The 14,536-nt window shown below is 35.8% G+C and overlaps 2 protein-coding genes across 2 annotated transcripts; one reads left to right on the top strand and one right to left on the bottom strand.

The window, feature by feature from the left end:
* The first annotated feature begins 2,735 nt into the window (after positions 1-2,735).
* On the top strand, positions 2,736-8,838 carry LOC107026527 (enhanced ethylene response protein 5). The gene is made up of 9 exons (XM_015227525.2): positions 2,736-3,028; positions 3,333-3,469; positions 3,554-3,647; positions 3,724-4,088; positions 4,314-4,401; positions 6,565-6,641; positions 6,712-6,786; positions 8,065-8,170; positions 8,326-8,838. Exons 1-9 carry the CDS (start codon positions 2,855-2,857, stop codon positions 8,455-8,457), a joined length of 1,248 nt encoding a protein of 415 aa, XP_015083011.1. The 5' UTR covers positions 2,736-2,854; the 3' UTR covers positions 8,458-8,838.
* A 405-nt stretch (positions 8,839-9,243) lies between these two features.
* LOC107026570 (glutamate-rich WD repeat-containing protein 1) lies at positions 9,244-13,533 on the bottom strand. The gene is made up of 12 exons (XM_015227584.2): positions 13,373-13,533; positions 13,133-13,290; positions 12,933-13,011; positions 12,651-12,818; positions 12,459-12,557; positions 10,929-11,097; positions 10,717-10,823; positions 10,470-10,609; positions 10,320-10,392; positions 9,904-10,019; positions 9,642-9,759; positions 9,244-9,555 (listed from the first exon to the last, which is right to left on the bottom strand). Exons 1-12 carry the CDS (start codon positions 13,418-13,420, stop codon positions 9,424-9,426), a joined length of 1,407 nt encoding a protein of 468 aa, XP_015083070.1. The 5' UTR covers positions 13,421-13,533; the 3' UTR covers positions 9,244-9,423.
* Positions 13,534-14,536: the final 1,003 nt, after the last annotated feature.

Below are 14,536 nucleotides of genomic sequence, written 5' to 3'. Positions count from 1 at the left end.
CGTCGCCAAGTTCAGAGAGTCGATTTCAGTACCCAAATTTCAGAAGTCTAAGTATTCTGGAACGAGACACCTGCGACGGTCCGTCGTGCCCACGACGGTTCGTCCTGCAGGTCCGTCGCCAAGTTCAGAGAGTCGATTTCAGTATCCAAATTTCAGAAGTCTAAGTCTTTTGGAACGAGACCCCCTCGACGGCCCGTCGTGCCCATGACGGTCCGTCGTGGGTTCCGTCGACTCACACAGTTTTTCCAGAAATAAAATCTGCTGCTCAAAACGACTAAACAGGTCGTTACAATAGAGCAGAAGAGAGAGGGAAAATCAAGTAATGATTGTACTGAAGCCGTTAATTTTTTTAAAAAAAATTTGACAATTCAAAGTGTGACATATGTTGTATATACGTTCTGTTGGGGCACATACCACCTTTCTGTGACATATGTTGTATAGTATAATGTTGTCACATATATCTTTTCCACATATCTTCTTTCTGTGAAATATGTTGTCTTATGTATCCTTTATGGTTGGTACATATGCAGATAATTATGTGGTCTTTTTACAACAGAAGTTATATATGTTGTCACAAAATTGACATTTGTTCTAACAAAATCAAAATAATCATATCATTTATATTAATGTTATCAGCAAAAATTAACACTTCACTAATTGTTTTATACAAGTTATCAACAAAAAAGTAACTTAGAATGATATACATAACCACCTATCTAATCAATGATGTTAATCACAACATTTTCATCGATCTTTGATTTTTTAGGTGTAGGCATCTGTGGGTCTTCATTTGTTACTAACATAGCCATTTCGAGCCTTTAAAATTTCATAATTCCATAAGATTGAAGCATATCTCATGCGAAGGGTTTTAGCACTAAGTCCACAAGATGGTACTTCTAGTCCATCACTTAAAAACTTAGCGCATGCAACGACAAAAAATCCACAATCTCTACATGGTATATCATCAATTAGAAAATAAAATAACATCACATTTTGAAAGTCGTAAGACAAAAAAAATAATGTGATACTTACAGAATATTGCTTTCTTGTTGGCAATACCAATAACATGTTTGACTTCAAATGAGTGAGATTTGTTCCTTGGTAATATTCAAGAATTGACCAGTCAGTTCACTCTTTTTGCTCAAAAAATTCGCTTAACTCAAGGTACTTTGGCAATATTATAGGCAACCTTTGAATCTCGGTAACAATTTTCTGTTAGACCTAGATGAGGACATCAAATCATATGCTTTTATTCATCGTTCCTTCAATGCAACGACTGTCAAGATCTAATGGAAGTCCACGTTACTATTTACAGGGACATAAACATCATTTGTCAAGAGCCAAGACAGTCCACAAGCTATATCAAACCCTTTCATAGTGCCAACGATTTTATCCTCATATTCAGGAACAACACTAGCATTGTCAATGTATGTTTTGAAAAAACAATTAGTAGTGGTATATCGATATTAAAAATGACTCTGTTAGTTCGACTTCTTATGCAAATAGTAAAAAATGACATCCACATACTGCACGATGCATCAAACAAGTGTATCTTTTTTATCAATTTATTAGTATATATTCATGTATTAATCAAAACATAAAAGTGGACATGAATTTACCTCATCAGTCCAACACTTATTGGGTTGAGACATTACTTAGAATCAGTCCTTATTCTTTGAAAATGCAACTACAAAATCAAGTTGATTAAAATCAAGTTTCGAACAATTGTCTAAGTAGTGATCGTCCTTGTCTCTTCTACAATTGTGTAATCATTATAAATAATTATTTAGTGGACAACAAGAAGAATACTAATAATAGTTGAACGACCTTATTTTTTTGCATGATACTTGTAAAAACTCTCATTTATTCATTGCGAGAAGGATGACATTAATTCATCTGGACCCCGCCGTCAATGTCAAAATATTTAAATGGATATTGTCGCTTCACATCATAACTGGCGACTTCGACTTTTTTCTCTTTCTTTTTTGCTTTCGCTTTTTCAATCTGCGTCTTCTCCTCTTTTTACTTCTCTTTCTCCTTCTCTTTCTCCTTCTCCTTTCTTCTTATCCTTCTCCTTTTGCTTCTCCTTCTCCTTCGACTCCTTCTCCTTCTCTTCCTTTGCCTTCTTCTCCTTCTCTTTCTTCTCACTAATTATAGAAAGTGTTTGGAAAATAATTTTTTTCAACTTCCTACACTTCAAAGGCTGTGAAATTTTCTTGGATCTTTGAACATCAATATTATGAGACATTTTCTTAGGAATATCAGTGAGTTTTTTAATACAACTAATGAAATAATTATGTTGTTGCTCACATTCTTTGCATAGACAAAAAGAACATTGATGTTAGAAGAGGAAGCAAGACCAATAAAAAGATTGAGTTGTTGTCATGGATGAAACTTCTTATATCATTTCATCAACAAGGTAAATAAAAAAAGATTGAGAGTTTACAATTCATTATAAAATAATAATAACATTATGCTGCCACATATAAATCTTATGTTGCCACGGATGAATGATATGTTGACACAAATATGTCTATTGTTGCCGAAGATGAATTTTTTATTTTATTTTTTTAAAATGATTTGAATTATATTATAGAAGTTAAAAAATAAAATATTTTTTGAAAAATTTTGAAAAATATTAATCAAATTTACTTTATTACCTTTTAAAAAAAATCTAAATAGATCTTTGATGATTCTGTCACCGAAAACAAAAATCAAAAGTTATTTGACTTCTTTCATTTAATTTGGAGAATAGAAAGAGGGGTTATCATTATTGTGAGTGGGGAAGAAAGACATAAACCCCTCTGGGTTTCTGCTCAAAACGAAAAGCTTCAATTGGATTGAAGAAGAAAGAATGGCTTCAGCCTATTTAAGCATTGGAGAAGCTCACAGACGAATTACTGACTTCCTCAATCGCTTCTCCGATGCTGTTTCATCTCAAGATGCCAAGTCTCTATGCCTTATTTTCTGTATCGCTTCAAATTCTTCTTTTCTCCTTTCTCTATCCGATGCCCTCATCACTTTCCAGGTAACTGCGCGTTCAATTGTCCATTTTGATTGTTGTAGACACTTGTATGAATTAAACCTTCTAGTTTTCTTTTACAACTTAGGGCTTGAATCGGATTGATGATTCCTTTTTCTGGATGAAACTGCAGTAATTGCTTTGCTACTCATATTTCTACTGGGCTAAATTTCGCATTTGGGTTTCTTATACCTCTTTTTTGCTGATGGGACAGTAACATAGTGGGATAGATAGATGTAGTGTGATATATGAATGGATGTTTTTGTAGATTGAAAAGACTCCTTAATTAAAATTCATGTCTCTAAAACAGGATGCTAGCAGAGTAATGAGACAAACTGATAGGTACTCTCAGTATGCAGATATACTACTCCCTCTATTTCGTGCTTTACAAAGTTATCGTCTCAAAAACTTGGTTGAATCTTACCAGGCTTTTGAAAAAGCTGCCAAGTAAGTTTAAACTTACTCTCTCCTTTATCCCATATCCCTTTTCCCGAATTCCCTGGGGAAATATTGATTTTGTGGACATTGCAGTGCATTTACTCAAGAGTTTCGCAACTGGGAATCTGCTTGGGCTTTGGAAGCCCTTTATGTCATTGCCTATGAAACTAGAATTCTAGCAGAAAGGGTAAGAGCTATTCTTGTTATATTTGGATTAGTAGAAGATTTATTGAGTTGACTAATATATGTTTTTGAATGTGTAGGCAGATAGAGAGTTGGCTTCTAATGGAAAAACTCCTGAGAAGTTGAAAGGGGCTGGCTCATTTCTCATGAAAGTGTTTGGAGTCCTTGCTGGAAAAGGATCAAAACGTGTTGGAGCTTTGTACGTGACTTGCCAGCTTTTCAAAATTTATTTCAAGCTCGGAACAGTTCACTTGTGTAAAAGTGTTACAAGAAGCATTGAAACTGCCCGCATTTTCGATTTCGAGGAGTTTCCTCTTAGGGATAAGGTTACTTACATGTATTATACTGGACGGTTGGAGGTGTACAATGAAAATTTCTCTGCTGCTGATCATAAGCTATCATATGCTCTAAGCCATTGCAATCCTCGGAAAGAAAGAAATATAAGGTCTGTATGGATTCCTTTTATGTTTCGGGATTACATTGTTCCACACATGAAAAGATATAATGGTAAGGAGATTATTGGATGAATATCCGGCAATGATACTAATTTTCTGCAATAAATGTTGGATTTTTACATTTAAGGTGTCGGTTTTCTTTTTCAAACAGGAAACCAGACACTATTACTGAGTGCATTGATTTCATCTCATCGATTTTAGGCTTTTCTTTTCAGGATGATACTAAAATATCTGATACCTGTGAAGCTCTCAATAGGCATCTTACCTAAAACTTCGCTTTTGGAGAAGTACAATTTGACTGAGGTGTTGCATGTCTTCTGGTTCATATTTAATTTATTCAGCTTGAAATGTTTGACATTTTTTTAGAATAGTCTAATGGCATGCATTTACTTGGCAATAGCTAGTCTAAAGAAGGTATGGCTGCTGATTTCTGTTTTCGGTTGAACATCACGGAGATTCTTATGCTGTTGAAATGGAGCCAAGAAATATTGAATTGTCATACTTCCCAAGGATTTCATGAAAGGGTTTTCTGTTTATTAACTATAAGTGCTAGACATTAAATCTGTTTTCTTCGTTTAGCTTTCAGATTCTTTTAACATTTGAAGTTAATTCATTCAAGTTTCTGAGTTTTACTGACAAAAAAATCTGTTGAAGTTACTGATGTAGCTTACTAGAGTTACATATTCCATTTCTAAAGGTCCAAAGGGATTAATGATCTTCATTTCTCCATCATATCCTCATTTCTGTTATCTTTCTTCTTAATTTCCCTATGCTCTTAGATCCTCAAAATAACCCTATTCAGTTTATTGTTTTAATATCTTTTAGTGCTTAAACATGCACCTTGTGTATGGATAAGTAAGAGGTGTCGTTTACTTTAACACTGAAAAGCTGCTACTGTTTTACACCTTGGATTAAGTTGACTACTAGGATTTTGTAGGCTTTTAGTTAGCAGTCAAGACCTATCTAGTCACGTTACTATAAAATGAACTGGCTCGCAAGTTGGCCTGACCTCCATCGTCATAAAACAAAATTACTATAAAGTCAACTGGCCCGAGATATGCATTGAGTGCTGTTCAGGATCCATTGACAAGTACATTTGAAATTTCATTCTTTGGAAATAAGTCTACCAAGATTTTGATTCCATTTCCAATGGAATCTAATAGTGATGCTTCCCTGATTTAACCTTGTGTTGAAATCCTCTTTAAAATGATTTTATGACATTTGACAATATTCTATATATTGTATCTTCTAGTGTCACAAATTTCAAGAGTCGGAATCAATTTCACTTTCATCTATTAAGTAAAGTTCTCCTTTTAACTAAAGTTCAGCCTCCAATGCATCAACAAAATTGGTAGTGATTGGTACACCTAGACGGAGGTTTCTAGGAAGTAAGTGTCCACAGCGTCGCATACAAACTATTTGGCCTGAGAAACATTGTTTTTTTTCCTTTTCTGTCCGTCCTTTAAAAAGAATAATGACGGTGTTCTGCGGCTTGCTCTCACGTCGATTATTCCACCGGGTACTAGCTACCTCCCACCAAAACAAGTACCGGGTACCTCTGCCAAGGCTTAGGCAGAAGATAAAGAGAAAAACCCAGTGTTATTTTGTCTCTGCTTAGTTTGAACCTTGATTGCCAAGGTTTTCACCCACTTCATTGAATGCTAAGTCACACCTCTGAATGCAAAATATTTTTCCGTCTTTTTTCTTTCAATTGTCTTGATGATGTTAATTGCTTTTCCCCCTTTTTCATTTCTTTATTTTTTTTCCTTTTTTGTCTATTCTTTATTGACATACTTGTCTACCTTCAGTAGTATTTTCTCTTGCTTCGTTTGTTCGTGGTTCTCTGACATGAAATAATCGTACCGCATGCCATATTCTCTTTCTTGGAGCTCATCCCTGGAAAGTTAAAGAAATTGTTGGCATTCTACTATTAACTTGCATCAGCTGTATTTCTAGTTTAGAAAGACCTCAACACTGCTCTATGAGAAGCACCTGGGTCCTCTTTCTTCTATTAAAACAACTTATCGTTTTGCGCTATTCAACTTATTTTTGAAAAATTAAAAGGATATTTGGTCCCATATGCGAAGTTCATTGTGCCCTCAAACTCTTTCCTTCTTTCTTTCTTCCATTTTTTGGATTTTTTTGAGGACTGTGTTTTAAAGCAAAAGGGTTCATCTGAAGAGGGTAAATTCTGAGAAGTTTGTTCAATGTAGAAGATCAATGTATTCAAACTATAAATCTAAGTTTCCTATTCAAAAAAGATGAAAAGGAAACAGTTTTCTTGTTTAATGATTTGGTTGCTATCATGGGAAATATCATATAGTCTTCTAGTGTTTTAATACAAGGAGGTGCATGCCCTATGAATCGAATGTGTGATTGTTTACTTTATGATGAGTAGATGTAGAAAACAATAGTTTCATGTTGTGCATCTCACTCTCCTTTTCCTTTTTGAATTTATTTTTACAGTACAACAACATTGTGCTTGCCCTTAGAAGGGGGGATCTACGACTTCTTCGATGTGCTCTGCAGGAACATGAAGACCAGTATGTATATATTTCTTTTATATGTGAGCTGCATTATATTTGCATCTCCTAATAAAACTCCCATGACCAGGTTTTTAAGGTCTGGCGTTTATCTTGTCCTGGAGAAGCTAGAGCTCCAAGTTTACCAGCGGTTACTAAAGAAGATGTAAGTCATACTTCTTGTTTTGGCTAAATACATACACAGCCCCCTCAACTTACCAAATATTTTCATTTAGACACCTTATTATAAGGTACGACCTATTGACCACTTGACGCTAGTAAAAGATGTACCTATTACGCACGCTGCTAACATGGCACAATGTGTGTAATGCACATTTACACTCTCCATTGAGAGTGTGAGAGGCCCTTACCATTTTTCTTCTTTTGCATCTTATCTTAAGACCAGTCTGCTGCCACCATAACAGCTGCCTCCTCCTCCTCCACCGTACAGACTATCTCAAACAGGAATTACTGCAATTCCCGATTCCAAATCCGTCTAATAGTCTTGCTAAAACCACACAAATATCTGAATTAACTGGATCAGAAAATAAACATTGTTGTGCGGAGACTGAATTCTGTTTCCAACCTTTTTAGAAAATCCGACAATCTTTTCCGATCTGTGGGACTCAGCCAGATCTTCTTCAGGTTGTGGGTCAGTTTTTGATAGAGGTACTGTGGTTTCTAGAATAGAAATTCGATGTGGGTTTATAATGAAGATTGTGAGAAGTGAGGTTGCTGCAGGGTCTGTGAGTGAATTAAGAACTTTTTTTTAAAAAAAAAAAGTTGGCTAGAGCTTAGTAATTTTTGGGGTAGATAGAGGAAATAGAGGATGAAGCTGAAAATGTTTTCTGTAGATAGGCGTATTCCGTCAACTACTGCTACTTGAATAACTATTAACAGATTAATACAGCTTGCTAAAAGGTGGATGCAGTTGAGTGCAAAAGTACCAAACAAATTTGACTGTGAACAGTTCATTACTAAGATAAAAACATTGGGAACTAATCTTGAGAACTTTTGATAATTTATTTTTTAAGAACTCAAGTTTGACTTCAGAACTGTTTTCGAGAACTCAAGTCACAGTAAAGGGTGTGTTCATGATATTGCCTATTTGTCGTTGGAGATGATGATGGTGATGAAATGATGGTGGTGACCAGAGGGGGAGGAGGGGGAAGTCTACTGATCAGATACTTTTCAGAGTATTTTCCACCTATCATTCATAGTTTTGTCTCATCTTTGAGGGGGATTGTCATTTAAGGATCTAATAGGCACATCTTAGCTCGAGTTCAAGTGTTCAATCGGTACATATAACCCCCTTAGTTCAAGTGTCTAAATGAAAAAATTGGCGAGTTTGAGGGGTGTCATCGATGTATTCAGCCTTTCTTCTTTATTGTTTCTTTCTCGTTGTCTTTTGAGTATTAGAATCACTGTTTTATTGGTTATACAGCTATATTTTTCAGAAGCAGAAAGATCCGAATAAAGCTCACCAAATCAAGTTAGACTTAATTGTTAGAGCTCTAAAATGGCTTGAAATTGATATGGATGTTGATGAGGTAAACTTTTTGGCTCTTTTAGGCTGGTTGGTTCAAGATTTCAAATTCCTCTTTCAACTGGCTTGTTCCATTACCCCCCCCCCCCCCAAAAAAAAAAAAAGGCTTATTCCTTTACTTTCTCATACATAACTGGAGTTCTCTATACTTTATTGCAGATGGAGTGTGTCATGTCTATTTTGATATATAAGAACCTGGTCAAAGGTTACTTTGCTCACAAAAGCAAAGTTGTAGTTTTAAGCAAGCAAGACCCTTTTCCAAGATTGACAGGCAAAGCAATTAACTCATAAGAATGAGGGGTACCACAGCATATGTACAACTACGCTCTTAATGGACTGGCAGATAAATGATCTGGGTAATGACGCTGTCGCTGGCTCCCCATAATTATGATCAGCTCTCTCCGGTTGCATGATGCCGTGACACAAGTATGATGATAGAGGGAACTGCTTCTACCTGACTGATACTAACCCTGATTGGCAAAATGGATGTAACGCAATTTTACTGTTTATGTACTTTGACAATAAAATTCAGTGGTCGCTCCCATGGTGAGCTGGCTCCCAAAACTGATTTAGACATTCTGAAAATTGCTTATTGTACTAAACGTACCAGAATGAATGTATGCTGTGTGGCAACACAATTTCGACTAACAATCATTTTTGCTGATCCCAAAAGCGCATGTTGAGATTGTCTGCTAAGGTGTCCTAAACCATGATTTTGCAATAATAAACGATCATCTAGTTTTACGTAAATGAATCAGATCCTGCTCCATGTCACTTACTCTACAATATGCAATGTCTCGAATTCCAAATCAAACTGGTTGAAGTTGGCTTTCCATAATTGAATCAGACTTTGGACCTTGTTACACTCAACAATTAATTACGTCCCAACTCCAAACTGTACTTGTTGAATTCATGGGTTCATTTCCTATCAAGTACTATATAATTTGTACATTTTTTAACATGATTCTTTTATCACTTTAATTTAATTGGATTCATTTCATTAGTACTAAATGATTTGCTTAAACGTAAAGAGAGGACGATGGGGCAAGCATTGAAATGGGAAACAGAGAAGAAGCATTCACATTTCGAACAATGCTGTGTTCAATTTATGTCTTGATATAAGCTCAAACACTACAAATAGAAACTGGGACAAAATTGATGCAACTGTCGCAATATATCACAAAAGCAGAAAGTACAAATTCCATAACAGAGGAAAGGTACTTCAAAAATGCAAACTATAACTGAATAAAACTATTATCATGCAACATTTGCAGGAATTGCAGTTTCAATGTTCGATGGCATCAGTATGTTAAATCCATCTGCCGCTGTAGAAACAACCATTCCTGGGATCTGAGAATGCCAGTGAAGTTCTTTCAAATCTTTCTGACCCTGTTAGAAATGCAAGAGCAATGTCATAAGAATATCCTTACAGCAGATAAATATTGCGACTCAACAGACACAAATAGAAGTTGAACCTGATGAACAAAGAGAAGTTGTGGGGGCAAATCTGTTGGAGCATTGACTTGCTCTTTCATTTTAGTTTTGAACTCTGCCTCCTCCTCTTCATCTCTCTCCAAAGAAAGGTCCCAGATTCTAATAAATTGACAAGGTTTCAAAGTTAAAACACACCAGGTGATTCACACAGATAGACACATCAAACTAATCGCAGGAAGGAGACGTGGAAAGAGAGATACATCTGTTCCACATTCCCATTAGAGTTTCTCAGAAGGTTCTTACGTAAGCTGATTATCTGACGATGAAACAGCCAGTGTCGAGGCTTCATGCGGACTCCATTCAACAGAAGTAATGGGATGTTTGTGGTAATCAAAGTGGGCCACTACGGAGTCTCCATCCTGTCAAAGTAAACAAGCAGTCACTCTTTCATTTGTATTGGCAAATTAACACGAGACCACTCTATAAACTGGTTCACTCTCTTTCTCCTTAATCTATACTTTCTTCCATGACGAAACCTCAGCTACTAGGTTGGAAGTAGGTCGAGATGAACTCCTATTGGCCTCATCCACAGTTCCACACTGCCTAACCCTTCCCAAGCAGTTAAATTTAAATCGGACAATCAAAATCAGGAGTGTACTAGAAAATCATGAATTTAACTAATGTTGGTCCCAATAATTTAGACACCATTAGTAGAATACCTTGACCATTCTAAGATCTTGAATAGAAAATGTCCCATCATCACTTCCAGATGCAAGCATACAGCTCGCCAACCTGGAGGAAAATTAGTGACATCAGAATATAGCCATTACTATAGATGCAGAAAGTAACACAATAGAAAATTCCAATACTTGTTCCATGATATGACATTGACATCTGCCTTATGTGCCGTTATAATTGCTGCAAGAGGGTTGCCCATACGGGTGTCCCATATTATAATATTTCTATCAACTGAACAAGAAGCAAATACGGTATCTTCTGTAGGGCTCCACTGTTTCAAAGGAAATTGGAAAAATACTTCAGAATTTAGCAAAAGTAAAAAAATCACAAATTAAGAAGTTTCCCATGAGGTGAAGTTAGTTGGTCCTATATGAACACCTGGAGATCCTCAACACTTGCAGTGTGTCCAATGTAAGATTTAGCACCAACATTCCATGTTGCACCAGATGTTGGCTCCCACAAATGGATACAATTCTTGCAGTCACCTGCCGAGATAAGTAACAACATCTAATGTTAGAAAAAATTATGACCATAGCATATAATCACCGAATGTAATTATGTGCAACGAAGATAGGATTACAATGCCAAACCTGAAACAAGCTTCCCGGGAACACGAGGACTCCAGTCTATAGCATAACCTTCATCTTTATGTCCACCAAACTTAAATAAGGGTGCTTGACTAGAGACTGCAGAAGCCCCATGGCTAAGATCACTCTCGGATTCTGCCAAAGCATTTATATGAGAGCTAATATCCCAAACCTGCCAGTGCAATAAACCTTATTTAAGAGAGAAGCAATCATACTAGTGATTGGATGTATTAAGCTTGAACGCAGTGGAACATATTTTACTTCTTAAGGGGTCTTTTGGTAGGCTGCATTAGAAGAAATAGTCCATGGATTATGCAAGGTATTATTTAGTACCATCCATGGATTATGTAAGGTATTATTTAGTACCATGTTTGGTAGGAAGTTGAATCTATGTATAACTAATTCATGGATTAGTTATACCTCCAACATGATGGTATTATAGGATGTATTACTAATACCTTCCATTTGGAGGTATTAGTAATACATAGGATATAATACCATGTGATAAGCTATGTAAAGACAAAAATATCCCTCAAATCATTTTAATTATTTTGTGTATAATCTTGATTTTATGATTTATATTTGTACTAGTAAGTTTATTTAAGTAAATTAGATTACAAATTATGTAGAGAGAGTTGTTTGTTACTAATAAATCCAATACAAATTTGAAACATGAGTTGTATATTTGTATATGAAGTTTGTTATCTAAATTGAATGTGTGTGTGTGTGTATATATATAGATATTTGCTTGGTTTTCTAATTATTTGTATTTTAAACAATTTAAAAAATTTACATACATATTAAAACTAAAACTTGCAATTTTATGTGTACATGTAGATGGTTTATCAAATTTACCATTGTTGACCGTTTTTTCGATTTTAAAAGTAGATGGTTTATCTTTTTTTTATTGAAAAATGACCTTTAGTGAGTGATAAATATATTAATGACAATTATTTATCCTCAAATAATTCAAGTTAAAAAAATAACAAAGAAGACAACTAAATTGTTCTTCCCATAGCTAGTTAAAAGGTTATAAAAAATAATATCGTCCGACAATTATCTACCTTGATCCAATTACATAATAATTCAAGGGTATAATTGAAAGAAGCTTTTTATAGAGCTATAATCCATGCGTTATGAATCTTTGTACCAAACGACCCCTAAGAGTATAATCTTGGTAACTATTACAGTCAACAAGAATTAGCACATAAATCTCATGTTTGAGAGGTATTTTATTTTCAGTTTGTTTCTTCTGTGTCAATGGAGGGTGTTCTATCTACCAGATCATTGAAAACAAACTATATAACTCAGAAGAACTAAATCAAATATGGGAATACACAATTTGAAGTTTTATGATTGTACATCACATTTTCTCTAATTTTCAATGATAGTTTCATGTGGTCTGCATCATGATTATCATGGAACGATGAGTAACAGTTTAAAACTGACATAAATACTCTTAAACAGATTAAAGAAATGCACTATCAATGACTTACAAATTCAATTATGAATTACTATTAGGTAGAGTCTGACCTGAACATGACCAGTATCACCCCAAGAAGCAACTATATCGGGTTTTTGCGTCATAGCACGTATACGATTAACACATCCTTCATGAAACACCTTGCGTAACTGTAGAATTTCGAAAAACGAAGTTTTAGCAAGGAAAATGTGGTGCATATGGTGCCATATCAAACTATATACAAGGGGTTAGAAATTAAGCACCAGTAATACAGGTGTCCCCGATCCAGCTTCCTCTTCTTCATCACTGTCACTACTGTCACCGTCCATGTCAGAGTCATCACCTGTCTTGTCTGGCACCAAGTCCCGCCTTTTCCCAGATATTTTAGACAACTTAAATATACCAATGGAGTTCCAAGAACTTTTCTCTGCCTGTAAGAATGGTAGAAGCATGTTTCAGAAAGCTTAAATCTTTTCTCACTCAAATGGTCCCTAATAATAAAATTCGGTATAAAATAAGCTAAATTCCTGCAGCTCTTGGCTTACCTGTGATCCTGCTACACAGTATACAGAATGTGGAAATTCAGTCCGCACTAAGCCGAGAGAGTCGCGCAACACATCAAAACTGCAGCATCGACATCCACAATCAATACAAATTGCATAAATACATGAAATTCAAAAACGTTTTAACTAACTCACGTGATGAATTTTGTATAATGTATTTCAAAAACCAACGAGGAAAATACCTCAAGCAAGGCCAGCCAATGTGGAAGGCATGAAGAGAATTATAAGCAGAAGCATCACACTGAAGCTCTTCTCCTTCCTCTAATTTGTCAACTCCTGGTTGCCATACCTTCGCTGGCAATGATGGTACTGAATCCGACGATCCTTCTCCTTTCTTTGCCTGCTTAATTAGTTTGTTTTTCATGTGAAAAATTGACAGCAAAACAATAAAAACACAAATTTTCAAAGAAAAAAAATCGCACCTTGTTCTTCCGTTTAGCTTTTTTAGGGTTCTTTAAGCTCCGAACCATCTTGGAATTAGACGATCAAACTAAGAAGAAGAAATGATGAAGCAGAGACTCCACTGCAAGGGTTTTAGGACTAGGGTTTTGTATCTGCGATATATAGTTTTTTCCCCATTTTCTTCGAAGATTGAGATTTGGGCTCCAAATGTGTGTGAGTTGGGTCGGGTTTTGGGCTGTTGAGGCTACTTTTTTCGCTTGGGCCGCTTATAACTTCTTCTTTCGTCAAAACATACTCATATTAATAGGGGAAAATTGTATATAATAGCAAACTAATAATCTAAAATAAAAAGAGTAGCTAGAGTTTGATTTAATTGTGCTCCATAGCAAACGTTTGCAAAAAATTGACAGGTCCCTCTCTCCAAATATCTCGCTCGCCACTCTCCTCCAATCTCTCGCTCACTTCCTCACTTTTTATACAAACACAAGTGTATAAAAATTGTTTCCAATTGTATAAAGCAGAGAAAATTGTATAAATACATATATTTTTGTTCCTCTCTCTCCCCTCTTCCAGATCTCGCTCGCCACTCTCCCAAATCTCGCTCGCCACCCTCACCTTTCTCACTTATACAAACAGAAGCGAAATGTATAAATTGCGCTTCTGTTTGTATAAAGCGTGAGAAAATTGTATATACACATGCAAGTACATATATTTTCGTCCTATACACTTATAATTTTACAATAAAAATACTCCCCTGCCCAGTTTCTTTCGTTTTTCTCTCTTTCTCGTTTTATACAATTTTCAAATTGTATCTAATTTCTCTCTTTCTTGTTTTATACAATTCGATTCAATTGTATATTTGTAACGACCTGTTTAGTCGTTTTAAGCAGCAGATTTTATTTCTGGAAAAACTGTCTGAGTCGACGGAACCCACGACGGACCGTTATGGGCACGACGGGCCGTCGAGGGGGTCTCGTTCCAAAACACTTAGATTTCTGAAATTTGGGTACTGAAATCGACTCTCTGAACTTCGTGACGACATGGCAGGACGGACCGTCGTGGGACCGTCACACTCTTCAAGGAAATTGAGTCTCTGAACTTTGTGACGGAAGCAGCAGGACGGACCGTCGTAGGCACGACGGGCCGTCACAGGCTGCGTAATCCCAGGCTGGGTCGGATTTCTG

This window comes from Solanum pennellii, chromosome 7 (genome assembly GCF_001406875.1).
Source record: "Solanum pennellii chromosome 7, SPENNV200".
In the NCBI taxonomy this organism is placed as follows: Eukaryota; Viridiplantae; Streptophyta; class Magnoliopsida; order Solanales; family Solanaceae; genus Solanum; species Solanum pennellii.
This window is presented reverse-complemented; position numbering and strand designations above follow the sequence as displayed.

Excerpts from the sequence above, each read along its gene's own strand:
- LOC107026527 (XM_015227525.2), top strand. The coding sequence starts at position 2,855 with ATGGCTTCAGCCTATTTAAGCATTGGAGAAGCTCACAGACGAATTACT. Across the intron at positions 3,029-3,332 it reads ATGCCCTCATCACTTTCCAG|GATGCTAGCAGAGTAATGAG; the intron begins GTAACTGCGCGT and ends TCTCTAAAACAG. Across the intron at positions 3,470-3,553 it reads GCTTTTGAAAAAGCTGCCAA|TGCATTTACTCAAGAGTTTC; the intron begins GTAAGTTTAAAC and ends TGGACATTGCAG.
- LOC107026570 (XM_015227584.2), bottom strand. The coding sequence starts at position 13,420 with ATGGTTCGGAGCTTAAAGAACCCTAAAAAAGCTAAACGGAAGAACAAG. Across the intron at positions 13,291-13,372 it reads AAGCTAAACGGAAGAACAAG|GCAAAGAAAGGAGAAGGATC; the intron begins GTGCGATTTTTT and ends CTAATTAAGCAG. Across the intron at positions 12,819-12,932 it reads ACTGTGTAGCAGGATCACAG|GCAGAGAAAAGTTCTTGGAA; the intron begins GTAAGCCAAGAG and ends CCATTCTTACAG.